General features: G+C 40.1%; 1 protein-coding gene across 1 annotated transcript in view; it reads right to left on the bottom strand.

The window, feature by feature from the left end:
• Positions 1-10894: 10894 nt before the first annotated feature.
• LOC138761687 (UPF0524 protein C3orf70 homolog) overlaps positions 10895-24227 on the bottom strand; it is a 52115-nt gene continuing 38782 nt past the window's right edge. The window contains exon 2 of the mRNA XM_069934257.1: positions 10895-19611. Within this exon, the coding sequence (XP_069790358.1) occupies positions 19019-19611 (593 nt within the window). The 3' untranslated portion in view covers positions 10895-19018. The remainder of the gene's footprint in view (positions 19612-24227) is intronic.

The raw sequence follows: 24227 nt of genomic DNA, 5'->3' as shown, positions 1-24227 counted from the left end.
CTTTCTTTTAAATGGGCAAAGATATGAAGGTGATAAAGGAAATACGATATGGAACTCTGTCTGTACGTGTAGAAATAGAATCAAGCAAGGAGTTGAAAAATTCAATAAAGAGTAATTTGCATGGTCATAGGAAAGAGGGAAAGATGTGACTGACATGATAGATTATTGAATATTACAGCCCAGTACAGGCCCATGGTCCAAAGCCTCATAATCTCCAATCCAGACAACATCCTGACAGTGTAGGATCTTGAACTTACTTCCACCAGAACGGTAGCTTTTTTGTCCCAAGTGTTGGAATCTCTGAGTCTCACTGTGTCATGTTGTGCCAGTGGCCCTAAGCTTCTTTCTGACTTGTAGTAGTTTGCTTTTTGTCTCCATTGTAGATGCTTTTGTTTTCGTTCAATGTCTGTTCTTGTTTGGGTCTGCAGAGTAGGGAAGTGTGGTGTGGAGGACTTGAAGTCACATATTGGAAATCATATGCTTCTGCAAATTTCTGGAATTCCCTACAACTGTAGCATGGTCCATTGTCACTGTAGACAATGAGGAATTCCATGTCTTGCAAAGATCGATTTCATGTATTAGATCACACAAGCAGCAGACATGTTAGGAAGCAACACAATTTCCGGGTAGTTCGATAGATAATCAATAACCAGCAAGTAATTTTTTCCATCCATGTGGAACAGATCAGTCCCAACTTTCTGCCATGGTTCCACTGGTCATTATTATCATGGGTTCCTTTGTTATCTTTGCGTGATGTTTCAAACAGGTCTCACAGCTTGAAACAATCCTGTCAATATAATCATTTATCCCTGGCCAATAAACAGCAGTTCTGGCCTTCTTTTTGCATTTTTCAATTCCAAGGTGCCCCTCATTCACACTTTTCAGGATCTCTTGTCTCAGTGATTGAAATGTGACAATTCTGCTCTGTCTGAGTAGAAGCCTATTGATAACACTGAGATCAGCTCTGATCTTGTCTGAATCTTGATGACCTTCTGCAGAATTGTGTCATTTTCTGTTTCAGCTGCAATCAGCTTAGATTTCATGTCAGATAAGGGAAGAAATTCAGTGATCAGATTAACATGGAGATTTACATCTGTCTCTGTAGAACTCTCATTGTGTGCTTCACTGTGTTGTTGCCCTGGATAATGCATCAGCTAACATAATACGTTTCCATGGTGTGTCCACCAATTCAACATCATATGATTGTAGCTTTGTAGAGCACGCCGAAAGAACCAAAGACTTGTTGATCCAAACCAAGGCTTTTATTAACTAAAAGACTGGAGCATTTCACATGTAGGTTGACCAGTCCAGAATGACCTGATCTGGCTTGGAGCAATCCTTTAAGACCTGCCAGTAGGTGTGGCTACACTCTCAGCCAATCACAATCATCCTACACTACAATCTGTACATATACACATTGGTGATAGAATCTGTACTATCACAAGCTTCATCATCAGTATTTGGATTCTCGGTGACATTTCACTGAGATTTTTCTTGATTATCGCTATGAATGGCTTGCGGTCTGTCTCCAAGCAGTTTTAATTGCATTGGGATGCATCCAATTTAATTAAAACTTTGCACCAGCCATCTCACGTGTAATTTCATCCCTGATTGGAATCTGATAATGTTCCCTCTTGATGTTGGCATTCAAATCTTTTGAGTCCATGCACTTGCGTAGATCACCATTCTTTTTGACACACACCATTGAATTTACCCATTCTGTGGGCTCCTCTACTTTGCTTATGACCACTAGTGCTGTCATTCAGTCGAATTCCTGCTTGAGCTTTTAGTGGCACTGGAACCCGCCTCAGGGCTGTAGATTCTCTTTTAACTATATCCTATAGGTGAATGTTTGAACTCCAAACCCCTTGAAGATGTCAGGAAATTGATCTATGCTGTTCTGTGAATTGGTGCTGTTAATGTGGTGCGCCCTCCTGACTAGGCTTGAGTTTTCACATGCTTTGTCACCCAGCAGTGATTCATATTCATCTGGGACTGCTCTTAAGCTTTAACTTTCAGCTTACATGTACCTTTCATGTCAAAATTCTGTCCATTGTAGGCTTTGAGCTGTACAGATTTGCATGGATGTATGGCTTTATCTTCATTGCCATGATGTCACACTCACAGATCAAATTGAAGTTTGCCCGTGTGTCCATCTTGAAAGGAATGTTTGTTCTATTTGTATGTAATGACACAGTCCACTTATCCTGCTCAACTCTGTTTATGCTTGGCTGTTCAGTGTCTGCACTACCATACATCAAAAAGTGTATCACTGAGAGCAGTTTCTTCTATAGTGTGCACACTTTCACTTCTGTTTTGTTTCCCATTGTAAAACATTGCTTTGCATAGTGATTCTGCCCTTTGCACTTACTACAGACTTTTCCATAGGCTGGGCATTGCTTTGGTGCATGTTGAGTACCACATTATTTGCACTTGAATGTCTCTCCATCTTTTGTTGTTTCCTATATCTGTTTTTTTTTTGTTTATGTGCATGGACAAACACTGTGGCTTACAGCTATGCCTTCATTTTCACTGGCTTTTGTGCTATCAATGAACTTTTTACACGTGCTGCAGTGCTAATTCACTGGCATGGCATATCTTCAGAGCTCCAGCTATGGTAAGCTCTGTCTCTCGCAGCAACATCTCTCTCATTTTCTTATCACTAATTCTGAACACAACTTGATCACAATCATTGAATCTTGTAGCAATCCAAAATTCCATGTTCTTGCTTTTAATTTCAAGCCCGTTTAAAAAAAAAAGTATCAAAGCTCTCTCCCTGTGAGAAAAACATGTTCCTCTCAAACATTTCATTTTTCTTTGGTGAACAGTGTTCATCAAACATCTTGATGACCTTATTGAACTTGCCCTGGTCTTCTGCCTCAGCAAAAATAAATGTATTGAAAGACTCTAGTGATTGAGTTCCCATCACAGTAAGTAGCATTGTAATCTTCCATGCATCAGGTTTGCTATCAAGTCCAATGGCTGGCGGGTACAGCTTGAATCTTTGTTTGAACAGCCTCCACTCATGGTTGACATTTCCAGTTCAATTTGCAGCATCAGGATTCTCTAAACTCTGCACACTTCTGGTGTTTCTTCCACTCCTGGTATCATGCGATGTTTCTTTTATAGTAATAAAGAAAGTTGGGTTCTTTTAAAACAACTATATTTTATTAACTGTAGAACTCATTCACGACTGTGTGGAAGAATCCATCTTGAATCCAACAAAACTGCCCATGAACTCGTCTCTGACTCCCTCTATTGGTCAGGAGGATCACTAGCACTCTATCAGTACATTGGGGAGAAGCCCAGGGTTGAGTGGGAAAATGGATCAGCTCATGACTGAATGGCAGAATGGACTGAATAGCCTATTTCTGGTCCTATGATTTATGATCTTATGGTTTATCCTTAGCCCCTCCCCCAGTTAATTGGCTGTGGAGTGTACTGGGATAGGAAGCCCTTTGTGCCATTTCCACTGGGCCACCCCTAACTGGGACACAACTCATCGCTGGATATTGGAGTGTTCTACATTCTGCTGTCCCTTTTCCACTGGTTTTATCAGCATATCAGCATCAGCTGGCACCAGGGATATGAGTAGTGTCAAAGTGTTGTGCCATGTTGTTTCCTATTGTACTCTTCAGTCAGACTTAGACAAGCAAAGTAGTTGCCCAGCTAGAATACTGATGCCGGTGGAGTTTGTACACTTGGATTCTATTGTGTTTCAGGCTGCACAACTTCCTCTTGGGAAAAGGAAGGGTTACATTTCTTGTACTTGCACAAAAAAACAAAGAATATTTCAAGCAACCTTATCGATCCTGTCAGTAAGTGATATGCCCATTAACAAAGAGCAGTTGATGGCAACAAAGATCAATGTCAGCTCATCTCACTAAGTTATGGAAGAACTCAGATGCAACAGAAGTTTGTTCTTTCCGTGATTATAATTACTTTGCATTTTGCAAGAATATTTTAGTGCACTGTATGTAAGCTTTCACAATGTATGGATATAGTTTCATGGTAAATGATCTCAGATGGTCACAAGAAAGTTCTCTCTCCATTTTCTTTGAGCAACCATGAATTAATTAAAGCCATAATCTTCCTGAGTAATAATATTTTGCAAATTTGACTCAGAAAACCATTGTGCATTCACTATGAGTAGATTCTATTCATGTAGGGGTTGTGGCAAAGACAGAATTTATTGACCAATGTCGCAGTTAACAGGTGAGTATTTTTAATAATAAATTTTAAAGAATTTTATTTCTGTTTTTCCTTCTGTCCTGCAAGTTCTGTGTTTTAAAGCATATTGTAGAAGGAGTTTACTCAGTGAAAATGTAAATGTGATCAATAAATTTAAATTTAGACATACATTCTGGCCCATGAGTCTGTGCTGCTCAGTTTACACCCAATTAGCCTACACCCCTGGTATGCTTTTAGATTGATGGGAGGAAACCAGAGCCCCCGGGGAAAACCCATGCAGACACGGGGAGAACATACAAACATCTTTCAGACAGTGCAGGGTTCAAACCATGGTCCCCATCACTGGCACTAGATTCAATAAGAATTCTCTTATAATTACAAATCATCCAAATTGGTAGCATCACGAAAGATATAAAATCCAATAAACTTAGGCAAGATAACAAGCTTCCCAGATTGGCCTTCAAGCTCTTTTTCTTTTATGGTTGGGACTTGTTCAGTGAGAAGTAGCATAGCATGTGGTCTGTGGGTCAGGTTCTGATGTCTGTAAATGCGGATGTCAACAAAATATTTGATCTCACTAAAAGGCACAAAGTATTTGACTTCATCGAACACCAGGTGACAAATGATAAAGTATGTTTGCAACACAAACGTGCTGGAGAAACTCAGCAGGTCACGCAGCATCCACAGGAAGTAAAAGGTGACCAACATTTTGGGCCTGAGTACCGAATGATGGGCCTAGGCCTGAAAACGTTGGTTTCCCTTTACTTCCTATGGACGCTGTGTGGCCTGCTGATTTCCTCCAGCACGTGTGTGTATATTGCCCTTGCCCCCTAGCCACTGCAGCTTTCCTGTTGAACTCCAGTGCTTTTTGTTTTTAATTTCAATTTCTCTCACATTTGCTTCAGTAAAACTACAGAATGCATTTCCAGGGTATTTCAAAGCAAAATATTCTTGTGGCCTCCTGAAAGATCTCCTCTATGCTATCTCTGAAGCAAAATCATGAACGATACTTTTTAGGCATTACTTTCGTTTTTAGTACAGAAATGTAATTTTTCCCCACTCTGTCACCCATTGGAGTACTCTACTTACATTCCAATGTTTGTGAGATATTGGGAAGAACCTGGGATTCCATACCTATGTCCATAAAGCTGTTCTCATTCATCATTTTCTGCAGTGACGATCACCGTATACTTTGGTGCATCAGAGGCGTGTGAGGTGGGCAATTTCCGTGTGACCTTTATCTTGGACCATATTGTTCTGGGAATAAATATTAATGGGCAATGCAGAGCATTTCTGGTGATACACCAGTCTAACGAGACTGATAGCTAAATTACTCATGTCCTCTTTTGGAAGAACCCTTCTCTCTGCCCAATCACAGCTTCCGCAGTCCAATATTTCCCAAATGCTGAAAATCCAAACCTATGTCAAAAACTGAAGCAGCACATAAAATGCTGGAGGAACTCAGTGGGTCAGGCTGCATTTATGGAAACCAATAGACAATCAGCATTTCAGACCAAAGCCCTTCATCAGGAATAGCAAGAGACAGTCAGAAGCCAGAAGAAAAAGGTAGGTGGGGAGAGCACGGGGATTGGGGGGGAGGGATCAGAAAGTAAGCTGAGAGGTGATAGGAGGAAGAGGCAGAGGGTTGAGAAATATGCATCCTGATTGGAGGAAGGAAATGAAGAGGTGGGGTGCTGGAGGAAGGAAGGTGTGAGTGATGGGCAGTTCGAGAGGGTGGGGAAGAAAAAGAAAGCAGAAGAAATGGGGCCAGAGGGGTAAGGAAAGATAAGGGAGAGAGGTGGAGAAAACAAGGACTTTTACTGGAAATTCGAGGTCGATGTTGATACCATGGTTGGAGAGTGCCACGACAGAATATAAGGTGCTGTTCCTCCCATTTCTGCTATACCACTTTCCACCAGACGGCATCAAAACCTCACCCCTTGTTTTCATCACACACCTCCAGCTTTCTCACCCCTGCCTCTCTAACTGCTCCACTCACACCTTCCTTCCTCCAGCTCCCCACCCCTTCCCTTCTTTGTCCAATCAGAATGTAACTTCCTCAGTCTTCTTGCCTCTTCCTCCTATCACCTCCCAGCTTTTTTTCCATTGGCCCCTCCCACTTGTATTCACCTAATTGGCCAACTGACTGCCTATCTGTCTGGCCTGGGCTCCAACATACAGAATCCTCAGTTCAGTAAAGGTCTGACTCTCAGACCAATACAATGAGATCTTAGCCAGCTGCCACAAGGGAGCAAATTGTGGTCAGGCATGAGTCTATTGCATTGAGTAAGTGCCACTTTGGAGGCATTGGTAGACCAGGTTCATTCAGGTTCCCTTGTGCTGGTTTCCCAGTTCTAGTAGAGTACCTCTGCCTACATAAGCTGGAAAATGCTGTAATCTCTCAGGATGTTGGCATCCATTCCCCTCACCATTGGTGCTTTGGCCCTCATACGAGTCCCATAGTCACTTCAGCCAGGTTGCAGCCTCCACGCCAAAGTTGCCTGATGTACTTTACTGGAGATGGTCATTATCGTGATGGTCAATATCAGTAAGGGAATGGCCTCCCTCTAGCCTGGCTGTAGCCAGTTGGGAGCATGATGCAAGATGATGGCACCCAATGGGATGCTCAGAAATTTGCCTTTGAATTTGTCAGTGTTTATTCTCAATGTTTCCAACCTTTACCCACTTCAATGTAAAATGAAAATAATTGATGGGTTAAAACAATCTACAAATTTGCATTGTTCAGACTTTGCATCTTTAATATTAGATGTAATATTTTCTAAACTTAAATAAGACATGATGTCTTGTAACCATTGAATGTGAGTGGGTGAAACAATGTCTTTCCACTTCATCAAAATTGCTTGCCTGGCTATCAACGAAGCTAAAGCTAGGATTCTTTGATAAAATGTGGGGCCCATTCATGGATTATTTTCACAATCTGAGGATTTAAGTGGTGTGGATGCTCCGGGGATTCCCTGCCTGGTGTCTGGGGGACCGCAATGCAATTCATATTTACAATATTTACAGATAGCCTTGTTCAGAGGGAGGGGGTAGATTAGTAGGGAGATTTTCTTTTCCTTTTCTTTAATAAGTAAGGGGTGGGAGGGGGTTTAACTACAGATTACAGGTCGTATCACAGAACAACATGATTACATTGAAAGCATAAAATATCTTATGTAAGGAAATTCTACGTGGATTATTTGTATAATTTTTGTATTGTCACTGCTTCCTTTGGGCAGAAGGTGGAGAAGGCCTGAAAACCAGCACCTCTTGGTTCAAGAACAGTTTTTTTTCCCAAACCCTACCAGATTTTGAATCTCCCCAAACTGCCCTCACCCTAACCATGAACTCCGGGACGGCCAACAAATGTTCTGCTCAGCTGAAATGCCACCTCTTTCTCGCGCTTTATATGCAACAACTGTGTATATTTATCCATCTACACCTTTTATATTTATCTTCCGTCTTGGCGTATCATGTTAAGTCAAATTAATTATTTATTTTAACATCATGAATTTTGGGAAAAGTAATTTAGAGCCGTTTTTGCACCTGTAGTGCACAGTATTGCTGCCATGAAACAGCAAATATTGTGACAGATATCCATGGCAATAAATCTGATTCTGACTTTTGTAGTATCTTACATACCTGTGTGGCTGAAGAAGTCAAGAATTTTCGTGCATCTGTACATCGTCCCTAGCTGCGTGACAATAAACGGTCGTCTCATCTCAAGCTGCGTAAGGATAGGCACATGGTCGGTGCAATGTGTGCAACTAATGGATATATTTAAAAGCCGTCCCAGGATGGAGATAACTTTCTGTTTAATGTGTGTTAAATTATGGAAGGAACTTGAAATTTACCTTCACTAATGGGTTGGAAGCGTGCAAGTGGATTCAAAGAGCTTTTAAATTGCCATTAGATCACACCAAGTCATGCTCGGAGTAAATGGAGTTTCTTCATGCAATTTATTATTATTGGCTCAGTTGCCCTCATCCCCTCACCGGAAGACCCACTAGGCAGTTAGCGAGGCATGGACAGGAATGGAGCTCTTCTGCTCAGGTAAATAACTTCTTTATTGCAGGCCTGCTGAAACAATGCAGCACCTGCTGTCATTTTGTCCTCAATGCATTATTATCCCAGTGACAAGTTGCAACCTTCATCGTGGTTGGGCTCAGGAAATAGGCAAGTCAGATCAGACACTATTTATTGTCATGTAATAAAACAGGAATGTAATATTACACAAAATTGCCTTTAGTCTGCCAAAGGTAGTCAAAGATTCGCCATTAGCATTGCCCAACGCCCCATACGATGTAAAAAAGAGAAGCAAAAGAGATTCCACCCAGTCGCTGAGTGTCTGTGGATCCGCCTCCAGAGTTCCCGCAGTCTCTCCAGCTGCACGTCTCCAATTCAGTTCAACCCGAGCCCAGATCCAAACCTTCGACACGACGACAGTGCTGCCATGACTGACAGATTCAGCATTTAATGGAATATAGGACATAGAATATTACAGTCCAGTGCAGGCCCTTTGACCTACGATTTGGAAACAACTTGTATAAACCTGCATAACAAACTAAGTCTTCTCTACCTCTCACCCATATCCCTCTATTTTTCTTGTATCCATGTGTTTGTCTAAGAATCTTTTAAATGTCCTTAAAGTACCCGCCGCCACTACTGCCCTGGCAATGCATTCCAGGCACCCGCTACTCTCTGTGTAAAAAAAATCTTAACTCTGACCTCGCCTTAAATTTTCCTCCCCTCACCTTGTACAGATGTCCTCTGGTGTTTGCTGGTCTCACCCCCGAGTATTGGCTGACCACCCAGGCATCTCATAAGTCTGTAAACCTCTATGAAGCCGCCTTTATAGAGGTGAATAGCAGTCTTCTTTTGGCCTTGTCATTTGTCTTGTAATGTCCAATGACTCTCTTTCTGTCGTGATGCTCAGCATCAATGGGGAAAAAAAGAACAATGTGTCAGGTCAGAGCCATTTCCGAGTTTCCCCCTGGGGCCTGCTCAGTCGGCTGAATTCCTCCAGCAGTTTATTGCTTCAGATTCCAGCGGCCACAATCTCTCATGTGAATGCAATTTCTACGTCTCTTGGACTACCCTGAAGAACTCCAGTCCTTAGGAACTCCACTCTTCCTTGCACCTTTTGGCCACTTGTTTTATGTTGTTGTATCCTGGGTTTGGCACACTGCTTTATATACTATTATAACGTTCAATAAGTTATAAATTTAAAGTTTTGGTATAAACCGCCAAAGAGACTTGGCAACTTGGACACCATTCCCTTTTTCAGAAATAAACTGTGGCATATTTTGTTCTCCATGCAAAAGACTCCCACCCCAATCCTGATTCTTCTATCTAAAATTCATCTAAAGGTCCCCATTGCATTTTTCCCTGATTGAATGTTTTTTTTTAACTTTAGATTATATTATCTTGCAATCCATTCAATGTTGATCATTGGTTAGAGTCATAGAGTCTTACAGCACAGATACAAGCCCTCTGACACAACTTATCCAAGTTATGTTATCCATCTAAGCTGGTTCCATTTGTCTAAATTTTATCCACACCCCTCTAAATCTTTACATTTCATGTATCTGTCTAAATGTTTTTTAAACTTTGCAATTGTTCCTGTTTCTACCACTTTCTTTGGCAGTTCTTCCATATACCCACCTCCTTTGTATGATAAAAATGCCCCTTGTTTTTTTTCAAATCCTTCTCCTCTCACCTTGAATATGTGTCATCTCATTTTAGACTTCCTTGCCCTGTGAAAATGACGGTGATTATTTGCCTAATCTATGTCACTAATAATTTTATTAACCTCAGTGGTCTTCCCTCAGTCTCCAACCCTCTTGGGAGAAAATACCCAATTTATCCAGCCTCTAAGAATACACACCTGCAAGGAAAGATTCTGATGCATCTGTGCACTCTTGCCAGCTTAATGATATCTTTCCAAGAGCTGAAGGACTATAACCATGAACATTTCTCCAAAGGCAGACTCACAAACATCTTAGATATTTGTAACACGGTGTTCCTGCCCAATTATGGCAAGGGTACCAAAAAGCATCAGCTTGTCTACGCACGCCACCGCTTTTATGGAACTATACTCCTGTACCCATAAGTCTCTCTGTTCTTCACCACACTCTAGGGTATTACATTTATTGTGTAATTCCTGTCTGGTTTAACCTTCATCTCACAATTGTCTGGGTTAAAATCTTGGCCCATTTCCCCAGTTCATTTGATTCCCATTGTAATATAGATCGCTTTCTTCACTGTCCACAGCACCATTATATGAAGTACAATACACATAAGTGCTGGAAATGCTCAGCACATCACACAATGCCAACCATTTCTTGAAGAATCTCCAACATTTGCCCTTTTCTGACTCAAATTGCAATTCTATGTCTAACGCAAGCAATTCAATTTAATTGCTTTTCCAGGTTTTTCTCGACTTCCAAGCTTTGGAAGTAATCCAATCTTTGCCAGACAAGGAATAAGCCTCATGGCCATTCCATGAAAAATTGAATAGAATGGGTGTTTAATTTCAGGATTGCATTGGCATCTCAAGGTTTAAATTATGGTGCTATTTCTCCAAATTGGTCCAATCTTATCCAATTATTTCATAATTTTTTTCCCAAACATTTTCATATTATTCAAACTAGGCCAAACTTTATGCATGGATATTACAGTATCATTCACAAGAATTCTCTGGTGGATGTAAGAATTGGAAATTTTATTAGAACAAACACAGCAAGCCACATTAAGTGAAATGTAAAAAAAAAACAGTTTGAAGATGGACTTTATCCCCAAACTTTCACAATTTATTCCTCAGACCTCATACAGAAAATAAAAAGTTATTTGCATTAGCAGTTTTGAAGACTTCCTATAATTCAGCATTAACATTATTATGAAATAAACCTGATCTATTAGAATGGAAGTCTCTTTCAGAAGGTTTGCATATTTCAAGACTTGAGTTTACAGAGCAGAAGGCATTGCTCATATTCATTTCCACAGTGAAAGCTTAAACCATAACATCTGATGGCAAAGTGACTCTTTTCTCTAATACTTAGAGTATTCAGTATGTAAATGGATTGCTCAGTTCCTTGGATGAAAAGATTTGGATGATTGATTTTAGATCAACACAATTCAAGATGCAATTCCCAAATGGAATGAGTGGTCCCACGGGGATTGGTAAAGGAATTACTGAGTAATAAAAAATTAGCTCTCTATTGACTTTTTTTTGTGTATTCTCTTCCTTTCTCTCTGCGCCCTAACTGCACAGTTGATAGGGTAGTTAAGAAGGCTCGTGATATGCTAGCTTTCATTAATGTTGCAGCTCTACAAAACTCTGGTTAGATCACACTTGAAATATTATGTTCAGTTCTGGTTGCCTCATTATCGAATGGATGTGGAAGCTATGAGGAGGGTGTAGAGGAGATTTACCAGGATGTTGCCTGGATTGGAAAATGAAGTCTTATGAGGCAAGGTTAGAAGAGCTGGGACTTTTCTCTTTGGAGCAAAGAAGTATGAGAGGAGACTTAATAGAGGTGTACAAGATTATGAGGGCATAGATAGGCTAAGTTATTTTATACAGAGAGTAGTGGGTGCCTGGAATGCATTGCCAGGGTAGTGTTGGAGGCTGGTACAAGAGGGACATTTAAATACTCTTAGACAGGGGCAAGGCTGAAAGAAAAATAGAGGGATATGAGGTAGGGAGGGTTTCGTTTTTGACGTTTTTTGGTTAGCCCAACATTGAGGGCTGCATGTTCTATGTTATACGATAACTCTTCAAGTTTGATGAGAATTCTTTGATGTTAACTCTGCAAAAGATGCAAATCCTGTAAAACTTGCAAACCGCAAAAAAACCCTCCAGTGCAAAGGTTAGTAAACTAGGGAGGGTAGAATTTTCAAATGTTCGTTTCCACTTTTTAATGAGAGCATCCCATGCCTCTTCTTTTACAAACAAAACACTTCACCTCACGGTGGGGGGGTGGAAGATCGAGAAATGTACCTCTCACATGGCAATTGTGCAGGGCTCGACGGGGTCAGTTCAGTATGAATGGACACCTTTTCTGCAACAAATACTGTTGTTGAATTTTAATTTGCAATTCAGTGATTTTAACCCCATTTCTAATATTGGTGACAAGAGGGTTATGATTTTGGTTTTACCTGAATTTGTTGCAAACACAATAACAGAAAATAGCTTCTAAGATTCGATTTAAAAAAAGCTCTAAAATTTATGAATGTGCCTATTAGAATTGCAAAATTGTGTGAATTCATGTTGTCCTTGCTGATTTAATGATTCTTTATTTCTATATATGCTTTGAATCATTGTCTAACACGGTACCTTGTAAAACTCCGTGTTGATTTAATTGCATTTGCATTTTAATTAAATGAATAGCAATTAATATTTAAAAGTTTTCTCAAAAGCCTAATAGAAACATTTGAGTGAATCAACATTATTATTACCTATATCTCGATGTCATGGCCTGTAATGGTATTCGACAAAATTAGAAGGCATTGGTCAAATTCATTTCCACAGTGAAAGCTTAACATCTGATGGCAAAGTGACTCTTTTCTCTAATACTTATTCAGTATGTAAATGGATTGCTCAGATCCTTGGATGAAAAGATTTGGACGACTTAGATCAATAGGCATGTTCGATTGAATTTGTGTGATATGCTGAAATACCAGGGATCAGGTCATTCAAGCCTGCAAATTCGGAAAAATAGTGCTCCGAGGCAATGATAAACAAACTTGGAAGTACCTAAATTGGGAAATTATGCACAAATGCAGGCAAGTCTATTCTGGCCTTGTCCTTGTAAGATGTGTCCAGAACTGTGTGTCCTTCAGGAACCATCTTTGTAATTATTTGTGGAAAAATGTGGTCTATTTTTAATTCCAAACTCAAAGGGACGTGTAACTAAAAACATCAAGAGTCGCACACAATGGAGTCATCCATTTCCCAATTTATTGGGTGACGTTGCCTTCCCCATGACTATTCCAAGGGTGGAAAGTGGCTTTACTGTCCAGTTACTGGGCAAATTGTGCCAGTGGCTTCCAGCTCCTTGGCATTATGACTTTTGAACATTTGGGATTGTGGGGACCACCAAAGAGCCTGACTTTATGGAATGGTTTCTATGCCAACCAGCAACTGATAAATAAAATAAAGCATATTTTGTTGTATCTTCGCAAGTACACTTTTACAAACAGCAGAAGCTATGGTTTGAAACTTAAAATCCTCTTTGCTTCAACTATCGTCAAAAAAAAAACTTTGTCTAGGTCCTGAGAATGTGATCATAAAGCTCCTTATGTTTCTTCTCTGACAGTCCTTGATATTGAGGATAACTTGATTTCCCTCCAACTTTGTGGATTCTCAGGTGTCCAGTGAAGGTCAGAATGCATCACTAAACTCTTTGACAGATGAGCTAGGAGATTCCAGTTGAGATGAGCAGATATAAAAGGTGATGCTCAGCTTCTGATCTTTGCACTGGAGTTTTGCATTGTCCAAAAGCATGGCCTTGAGGTGGCTCCCTATATGTTCCATTCCAGGTTGTTCATTTTTGTGGGCGAGGGCTTTCCAGGAGCCGGTGGAAATGTGGCAACTCCTTCCACATGGTAGTCCATTGTTACAGAGATCGGAATGAATTGTGTGTGTTGGGCAAGTGAATGACGTGTCCTTCCAAGAGGAGCCGACAAAATGTAATTGGGGCATCAGTGTTGCTAATGTTGCTCTGGGAAAATATGGTGACAGTGGTTCATTTATCCTAACAGTGGATTGAGGGGAATTTGTTGAAACAGCGTCAGTAATGTTTCTCCATTGTCTTGTGGATTCAGTTGTGGTTAGTTTTGGAAGCACATCAGAGAGCAAGGATCATAGCTACCTAGTAGGCCATGAAATGTGTGGCAGGTTTGAGGTCCTGATATTGAAAATTAGTTTTTGTTGAGTGGGCCAATGTTACCCTGGCACAATGGTGAATTTCGTCATCAGCGTCCACTCCCAAGATATGAAAAGTGGGCCACGTTTTCCAGAGTTTCATGGTAAACTTTCGTTGTCAGAAGACAATGTTGACAAAGGATCTTTTTTTTCTTGCAGATGTTCAACAGAATGCTTGTCCTCTCAGGATGTATCTCAATGATGATTGACCACGACTTGCACAAACTCAAGTGTGGCCTGCAACTCGATTGCAGAGGTTGGTCTTGGAGTAGGGATAATATAATATGATGGTTTCATGTTAGTCCTGTTGATGGGCTGCATTGCAGCAAGTGAGGCCTAGTTTTGTGGCAAAAAAGACTGACAAATATGTTGGGGATGCTTGTTCGATGACCGTCAGCACTCTCTTGTGGACTCATTGATTCAGACCAAGGCCTGTATTCTCTCTTGCAATGGTATAAGACTGGGGTGAATTTCCGTGGACAGCCGAATCGAAGAGGGTGTTTCATGGTTCCTCCTGATTGCTGGAGTCAAGGACATTGGTGAGGTTGAAAAAGGCTATGCGTCGTGACTGGCGCTGCTCCTTGCCTGTGTCTTTTTGAAAATGTTCAGCTACTGAGAGGATCCTAACAATGACACTGTGTCATTGCCACTTTCACATTTGACTCTGTCTTGAATGGATCATGATGAGTGGAGCAGCCCCCTGTTCCTTTCCCAAGTAACCGAGATGAATTTGTGCATTTGCTGATATGATAACAGGTATCATGTCTACACAAACCATTGCACCCATGCCAAGCAGTCAAAGCTAGGCTTTCTTCCTGTTGTCTGTATCTTGTCCTGCTTCAAATATCTTTCCTGGAATGATCAGGTCCTCAAACAGTGATGTAGCATTTGATTTGACTCTTTAGCATCTTTCTCCCAAACTCAATAACCCTTCAGAACCTTCACCCCATCAACATCTTCTTAAAATCCTTAGTTACATGTCCTCAGCAGTTCTGCTCTGGCTCAGGTCCTGTAGTTAAAGACTCTCCTCGTCACTGTCCCACATTGTTCTGTTTTCATTGATGTGATACACACCAGTCTGCAGACTCTGTGATTGGAGTCAAAACACTGGAATGCCAGGGGAACTCAGCAAGCATCTGCCTGCTTTTTACTCACCCCTTGAAGAGCTCTAAATGTCAGTTATATATCCTTTCCTCCTGTAGACAGTGCGAGACCTGCTGAGCTCCTCCAGGATTTCTGTGTTTTAAATGACGTCCTCCTCATTAAACCCAACATTCTAAACAGCCATTCTCAGCTGTTGATGAGGGTGGTAAAACTTTTTGCTGATGCTGAAAAAATATTCAAACAGAAATCTTTCAGTTTCTGACTGCATTCAATGTAGTCACATGATCAGACCGACAGAGTCCACATTAGGTAAAAAGTTCCACTCTTAGGGTCACGTCATACTACATTTAGAATGTCACATACTTGAAATTCTGGAACTTTTTGTCGACCGGAAGGAAGAGCTGCCACTTTGTTCAGCGCCCCTCACAGAAATGAGGCCCCTGGTTTACAAAACCAGTGCTCTAACCATTGAGCTATTGGAACTTCAATCCAATATTGTCTCCAAGACCCCCTAGGTGTACAGAACTCCTAATTAATTCCAAGTAAGATGTAGGGATAACGACAGATCAAGTCTGTTTAATTGCACTGGACAAAGATTTTGCTTTTTGAACACTTTTGGGTGAATTTAATGGATTTTAAGCTGTTGATCATGAAAATCACCATAATATTTTCCAATCATGTACTGTTTTTTAGGTATTACCTAGTTTTGTGATTTCCTGTCATATTTTAAGTCTGCTTCAAGCATACAAAACTAAAACTATGAAGTGTAACATGTCATTGAAAATTCATTTTCTGCATTCGCACTTGGACTTCTTCCCTGCTGATCTCGGTGCAGTCACCGAAGAACATGGTGAAAGGTTTCATCAGGACATTGCAGCCATGCAAAAGTGGTATCAGGGCAACTGGAATCCATCCATGCTGGCCGACTATTGTTGGCCACTGACATGAGAGGCATCAGATGCTGAGTACAAATGAAGATCAGTGGCTAAACATTTTTAGGTCAGTTGAACTAACAAAATGTGACAGCATCTTTATGCGATCAAGCGTGCTAAATTCAAACACGTTAATTTAAGGTTTCTCCAACTTCCTACGTTAGTCTGCAAATCTGAAATTATATTTGTGTGCATCTTGAAGTTGTCCATTATAATCTTCAGTTGCTTTTCAGGAAACAAACATTTTGAAAAAAAATTGTTGTCCAATGTAATTTGTTTAAGAAACTAACATGGGTAGGACCTGCACAGTGAATGGCAGGGATCAGGGGAGTGTTTTAGTGCAGACTGATGAAAGAGTGCAGGTACATTGTACAGGTAGATAGGGTCGTCCAAAAGGCTAGGAGGTCATGTTTCAGATGAAAAATGCATCAGTGAGGCTCTGTTTTGTGTTCAGTTTTGGTCACCTTGCTATGTGAAAGATGTTGCAAAAATACAGAAATGCTGGAGGCCTTGCAGTGCCAATAGGAGGTAAAGATATATAACTGACGTTTTGGGCCTGAGCCCTTCTTCAAGACTTGTTGAGTTCCTCCAGCATTTCTGTGTTTTTACTGCAATCACCGCATCTGCAGACTTTTGTGTTTCACTCTACGCAAATGATGTTGTCAAGCTGGAGAAGACACAAATTTCAAATTTTTCGTCGGAGTGCATACGTGACATCTCATAAAACCCTGAAATTCTTTTTCATCTATGATCTCAGAGTTGTATGTAAGGTCATGCATGTTCCCTGATCAAAGAAGATTTACGAGGATGTTGCCAGGACTCAGTGGCCTGAGCCATAGGGTGAGGTTGTACAGGCTGGGGCTTTATTCCTCAAGCACAGGAGGATGAGGGGTGATCTCACCGAGGTGGAATAGATCGGATGAATGCACGGAGTCTTTTGCCCAGAAGAGGAAATCATTAAGCAGAGGCCATTTACCAAGAACCTGAGAGGATACTTTTTTTTAACACAGAAGGTGGTGGGTATGTGGAATGGGATGCTGGAGGAGGAGGATGAAACAGGTACTATTGCAGTCTTTCAGAAACATCTTGACAGATACATAGATAAGATGTGTTTAGAGGGATATGGGCCAAATACAGGCAGGTGGGACAAGTGTGGGTGGGATATTTTGATCAGTTTGGACAAGTTGGACCAAAGCTCTCTAACTCCAACCAAAAGAGACCTGAGAGAAAATCACCATGCAGGAGTGGTCAGTATCTGGTGTCGTGGAGCATTCAAAAGTGCGTGAATAAACAAGAGAAGAATTTTCAAGGGCAAACGCAGAGAAACTGGGGCGACTTCACTGGGTCTGGCAGTATCCAAGGGAAGAAATGTTCACTCTACGTATCAGGTTGGGTCCCTTTTTCGAGACTTAAAGAATTCTCAAGGCTTGGAGGGTGTTGGAGGAGGATGTAGCACTGGTACAGCCATGTGAGACCAAATCACCACCTTCTTTTCTGCAGATACGGTGATGTCTCTCACCTTGACAGATTGAATGCATTGCCTGCGATGTTGGGCAATCACTGTAATTATTTGCAATATGGTGGCAGATTTAGCCATACTGCACATGGCAGAAATCAATCGGATAAAGTAATTGATTGTGTTCCAGTTCTGTCTTTTGTCAGGCATCTCCATTCCCAATTTTTTAGAAAGCAAAGGAAGAACTTTTGTGCACATTTTCTGGTGTCACTGGGGCAAGTTTTCTATTTGCTCATTTTAATCTCTTCATTTTAGTGCGATGCCAAACACAATTGCCTTTTTGTCCCACACGACCACACGTTATTGTGATATTTATTAATTATCCAGTGCTTCTCAAATCAAGAAAAGCAAATGATGCATTTAGCAAAAGTTTACTTTAATTTTTCATTCCCCACAAAATTTCCTTAAATTGTGCACACACTTTGCCTCAAATTGCAGGTTCAGCCAAACTGAACCTTCTGACTGGGGAAATTCTTAACTACTCATTTCTTTTAGCAGCGTTCTTCTGTATAATATAAAACAGCACAGAGCAAGACAAATAATGTAACAGTGGTATCCATCCTCACCAACAAACACCAATAAAAGTAATTATCATTTAATATTGTGATAATGAGAGTGTAGATTTCACAAGATAACTCAAAAATTGAAATAATTTTTCTCATGCAGAGTTAATGCAATGCAGTTGCCATTGTATCTACAAATGAATGGGTTGAAGGAATCATTTGACTTCTTATATGACTTATCACATAACAAGAGTTCGAACCCCAGGTCCCTATAACTTTTCACAGTCTGTGACTCAGGAAATAAGTGGTTAATTTTTCTGAATGCACTTTTCTGTGTAATGCTTTCCATGAACTGGCAAGGTCCTGATATGCTGTGAATCATCTATTTTGGGATACTCTTCTTCCCCCTCTTACCCACTCATTTCACATGGTGGGGGGGGGGGGGTGGGGAACACAGTCTGGATTTGGAGAAGTGGAACTGTTTAGTCTAATGTGCTTGATGTTTAAATGACAGGCATTGCCAAAGCATTGGATAAAATGTTGTCAGCTTTGATATTGTGCTTGGTAGCTTCAAAAGTCTTGATCCCTTTGGTCATTCCACAGTCTAAATCTTGTGGTTGGCACAGCAATTACTGATCTACCATCTGCATGCATTGCTTTTAAATTAATTGTCTATATTATAACGGAGAAAACTTTGAACAGTTCCTATAATTACTTCAAAAGTGATATCAAATACTGGACATGTCTTCAATTTATCATGGAATTTGTAAACCCATTGAATTTGTTTCTTCAGGAATGAATGAAGGTAAACCAGAAAAAAAAAATCCTTCCTTCCAGTTTTCACTCAGACAGTTGTTTCAATTTTTTCGATAATTTCCATTGTGGATTGAGAAGGAGAAAGCAAAGCACAACCCTGCTGATCCCATTGACTTTCCGGAGTGGAGGCATCATCCGACGTCAGTTCATCTTCATCTTCATCCTCTTCTGTGTCTTCATCACATGATTCTGGATAGTGGAGCCCCAAAGCATTTATCCCAGAGTCCTCTGAAGCAGATGGCGAAGAGCACTGGTTCATGTGTGGTGCTGCCACTTTGTCTGTCATGGTTGACTCCTTTGAACAGACTGAGGTCGTCTGACTGAAGTTATCTCCAACCTGTGGGTCGTGCACAATAGGTGCTGGCTGGGGCTGACGCTGGACGTAGCACATCTTCCCGTTAATCCTTTTGACCCGATAGCTGTCAACAAAGAGTTTGGAGATGGTGCAGTATCTGGATGCATCTGGCGTGAGTGGCGGCCTGAGGAAAGAGGAAGCCTTTAGAAAACGTTGCATCAACGAGATGGAGAGCTGGACAGTGTCCGTGCAGCTGCTCATGCTGGTCGGGATTGAAGTGCTTGGTAGATGCTCTACTGGGGTCATAGGTTGATAAATGTATCGACCTGAAAAAGGTCAGAATGATGAGAGTGATAAGAATTTATTGGGGGAAGAATTCAATTTTTTCGATAATTATTAGCAATTACTTTATCCAATGACATATCTAACATAACTACCAAACAAATCAATTCATTATATAACCATTAATGATTTTGTAAAAAATATCAGGTATCTCGTGTATGATCAATTTCTCAAGCACTATACTGTTTTTGGTTATTCTGTAATTTACAATGTTTCCTCTTTACCAGAATGGTTTGACCCACAATTTGAATTTGGTCTTCATCACTTCTATTTGGATCTGGATGTTGAATGCTGAAAGGACTGAATTCTGCAGGTTACAGCAGTCCATAATTTTGTATCTTTGTTGCTTCATCTTTGTTCCTTATTCATTGGAGTTCCTGCAGGAGACATCAAGCCACTTGCCAGCAGTCATCTCCACTGCTCTCAGTACATTAGGTTGCAGGGAGAAGGACCGAACTCAAGCATCTGCTTTAAAACAAGGTTGAGGACCACTTTGTTGAGAATTACTGCTCCAGACCCAATTGTGACTGAAATATTGGTTGAGAAAAATTGTCATTGGCCCATTTCCTTTGGAGGTATGAAACTGTGCACATAACGAGTCAATAACGAGTCAACAGTGGTTTTCAACCTTCTCTTTCCATCCACATAAGCAATCCCTTACTAATCACAGAGCACCTATGGCATAGGGAATATGTAAGGTGGAATGTGTGTTTTAAAAAAAGGATGCCCAACCCTGGTTTATCATACTGTATTTGAAGGATCATTTGCTGTTGTGGTTGGTCTTGAGAACATGATTAAACATCTCATTTTTTTTAGAAAAAGCATTGCAACAATGGGAAAAGCTCATGAGGGCAAGTAACGTATTTTATTTGAAAAAGATTAATCTCACTGAATCATCTCTCCTTTAACTCTTCCCTCTTTAGTATCTGGTCTCCTGAATTCACCCAAACTGTCCAATTCAATGCTTTAATTTGGACCTTTTCACTGAAGGTGTGGAAGTCTTGAAGGAATTCCCTTCTTCCAGGCAACTTCAGCTCCTTGCCATTTGAACTCATTTTGATACGGAATCATCTTTGCTGTTAAACAACTATCAGTGAGCATAGCAGGTAAAAATATATTTTGCTAAAATGTTCCAGTGACTTGGTTTATTGTTGAGTTTCAAAGAGTCATTGTTAAAACTGTTAAGGTTCTTTCCCTGATCTGTGCCAAGACAAAGCTATGTTCTTGCCTAAGCAGTTCTTGAACAGGTAAAGCCCCGGACTGAGTGAGCATTGAATGACCCATCTGTCTGAAAGACAAATTCCATCGAGTGTTGCATTGGTTGACATTCAGCCACCAGCAGAAATTCAGGAGGTACTAACCTTGCAGGGAATGCAGTGTAGATTGAACTACATGAAGCTGGTGTTAAACGTGTTAAATTATAAAAATGTGTTGCATGTTTTCCCAAGAGTATAAAACAGGATCAGAGGTTTTAATTGTGTTTAAAATTATGAAAAATGTTTCAATAGTGTAGATAGAAACAGATCTGATTGGGTATAAAGTCAAAACCTGACCTTCCAAATCCATCCCAACCACAACCAATCAAAATTTAGCTTCAAGTTTCAATTTGAAAAGATATGGGGCCCATTCATAGAATACTATCACGATTGGCAGAATTAACAAGTTTTGGATGCTCCGGTGATTCTCTGTCTGGTTTCTGAAGGTCACTATTTGATCCATATCTTTACATCCTTGTTTATATGGGTTTTATTATAGTGGTCTACAATTTTATTTGTCAGTTATATTTGACACCACAAAAGTTATATAAAATGAACCATACTTATTTGGATTTATGTTTTAGATGTGTACAAGAATTCAGTACATTTCTGCATTCAACTTAGCAGTGCTCCACAATTAAACCTTTTTGGTTTGAAATAGGTAATTTATTAGAATGAATAACGAGGGTAAAATTCCCACAGGATCCAATGTTATGTTTACTAGGAGATATTAGAGGCGTTATACTAAATTAAAACTGAATATGTATTAAGTGAACTTTGGTCAAACTGCTTTGGCATTAGTTAGAAAATGTATTGCAATAACTTGGAAATCGGATATTGATTTGGGATTGGACAGATGCAGAAGTTCGGAGTTTATTCCACAAGAAAATTTAAGAGACAAATACCATATATTTTGGAAAATATAGTGCCCATATTTACAAAATGTGGGTATTAATATTTAAATGAATCTCAAAAATTCCCTTTCTCTTCTAGGTCTCCACAAGATATTGAAAAGTGAAATATTCCCGATGTGGTTCTCTTGTCCTGCTCTTTCTCTTTTCTTCTACTTTTTGGGTTTGTACGGGGTTGGAGAGAGGAGGGGGGGGTAGTAGGGAGTTTATCTACTTTACTTTCTTTCTTTTTCTACATATATACCACACGTATTGGAGTTGAATTTTAAATATTGTAAATGTTTATTTTTTGTGGTTTTAAATTTTTTTTAAAGTTTATCAAAAAATAAAGTTGTCATTAGACAGAATTTACCCTTTGTTTAGACCAAATCTAATGTAGTTTACTTGGTTTCTATCCAGGATTATTTTTAAGAAATATTGTTAAATAAACAATTGTGGATATATTATTTTGATTTACATTTATATTAACTTGTGATGTGTATATGACATGATCTGTTATCTGTTTTATTACTTTGTCTGCAGATTTGTACTGTTAAACTCAATAAAAATATTTTAAAAAGAAAGAAAATGTAGCTATATTTAATCCAAACCAGAACCAAATACATCGAATTCAAACCTAACCCTATATCAGCCAATCCGAATGCAATGCAATCACAGCCAATCCAAATCAATGCAACCAAACCATATGATAATCAAATCTATCGTTTTATGCTCCACCCAAGTCAGCACATATTAAAGAATTTTGTTGAGCTTAAGTTGGGAAGCCAAAATCTGCACAGTAATTAATCCTTCAGATGGGAATTAATTTAATGTTTCAAAATTGAAGATTATTAGATTTTTGTCCACTTTTCTGCTTTACAGAACTATGGTGAAAGGATGGACAGAAAAAGCAAATTAAATGGAGGACCAGGCCTAAGGGCAGGGATGGGACATTCCTATTCTTGTGTAGCTGTGGAAGGAGTCATCAATAATGTGTTCCACAGCTGTCCATTAATGCTGAGTATGGGTTCAATCTGAGACCTTTTGGCTCTGGATGATTGTTGAGGGTGCATTCACTGAAGAATGGATTTTCTAATGGTTGGAGTCCAACTTTGCACAAAGTCATGTTGTTGGTGGTCTATCGTCTCAGCCTCAAGGACAAAGATACATTTTCTTTATAAGGTGAATCATTTGGCTGATGTTCAATGTTCAACAAAATTGGTAATTTTGCTTGGTAATTGTTGAATGAAAAGCTGCCCCAATATCCATACAGATTCCAGGGGAGAGCCAAAGGTAACAAATAATGACCAACCAATTACAATCAAAATATCCATTTAATTTTTCAAATTTAGATATATAGCATGGTAACAAGCCCTTCTGGTCCATGAGCCTATGCCATACCCAAATACAACCAATTGACCTACCACCCCCATATGTTTTGAATGGGGGAGGAAACGGAGCACTCGGAGGAAACCCACGGTAACGGGGAGAACAAACAAACTCCTTATGCATAGCGCCGGATTCAAATCTGTAATAGCAACACATTAACATCTTTGACATTCAAAAGAATAAAACAAATAAATCCGTATCATCAATATCCTGTTGAGTACCCAGTGACCAGAACATGAGTTGGATCATGGAATTAGAGTTTTACAGCACAGAAACTGGCCTTTTGGCTCATCTGGTTCACGTCAACCAAGTTCTCTTCTGGTGCCAGTCTTTCACCTACATTCACCCCATATCCTTCTGAATCTTTCTTATCCAAGACCTTTCTGAATGTCTTTTAAACATGACACTTGTGCTCACCTCCGCCACTTCCTATGCGATCAGTCACAAAAGTACAAGAGGATTTGAAGCAGCTCAGAAACTGGAACATGACCACTCACTCAGCACAATTAGATGGAACAGTCACCACTCACACGAACAAGTTCTGCTCCATCCATTAGCAGGGCATCTGTTTATCATTTTTGCTTCCGTTAAAGTCCTGTCCTATCTTGGGCAGCACCATTGCTGTGTTAATATCTGGATATTTTTTTAAAGTAATTTTGTTCTTCTATATATCTACAAGCTGAGAATCTAAAAGCCTTGAGCTGGCATGTTTACCAATAAATAGAGTATGATTCAATTTTAATTTAGCGATACAGCACTATGAGAGACCCCCAGGCCCTCGAGATTGCTCCACCCCAAATACACCCATGTGTCCCAGGCATCTTTGGAATGTGAGAGGAAACAGAAGCACCCGGAGGAAACCCAGCGGACATGGGAGGAGCGTGCAAACACCTCACCAACAGCGGCGGATTCGAATCCGTGTCAGGGGCACTGCAATTTGAAAATTTATATTTGAGATGCAGCATGACAACAGGCCATTCTGGCCCATGAGCCCGTGCTGCCCAATTACCCCCATGTGACCAATGAACCTACTAATCCCATCATCTTTAGAACTTGGGAGGAAAC

Source organism: Narcine bancroftii, chromosome 4, assembly GCF_036971445.1.
Source record: "Narcine bancroftii isolate sNarBan1 chromosome 4, sNarBan1.hap1, whole genome shotgun sequence".
NCBI classification, from domain to species: Eukaryota; Metazoa; Chordata; class Chondrichthyes; order Torpediniformes; family Narcinidae; genus Narcine; species Narcine bancroftii.
This window is presented reverse-complemented; position numbering and strand designations above follow the sequence as displayed.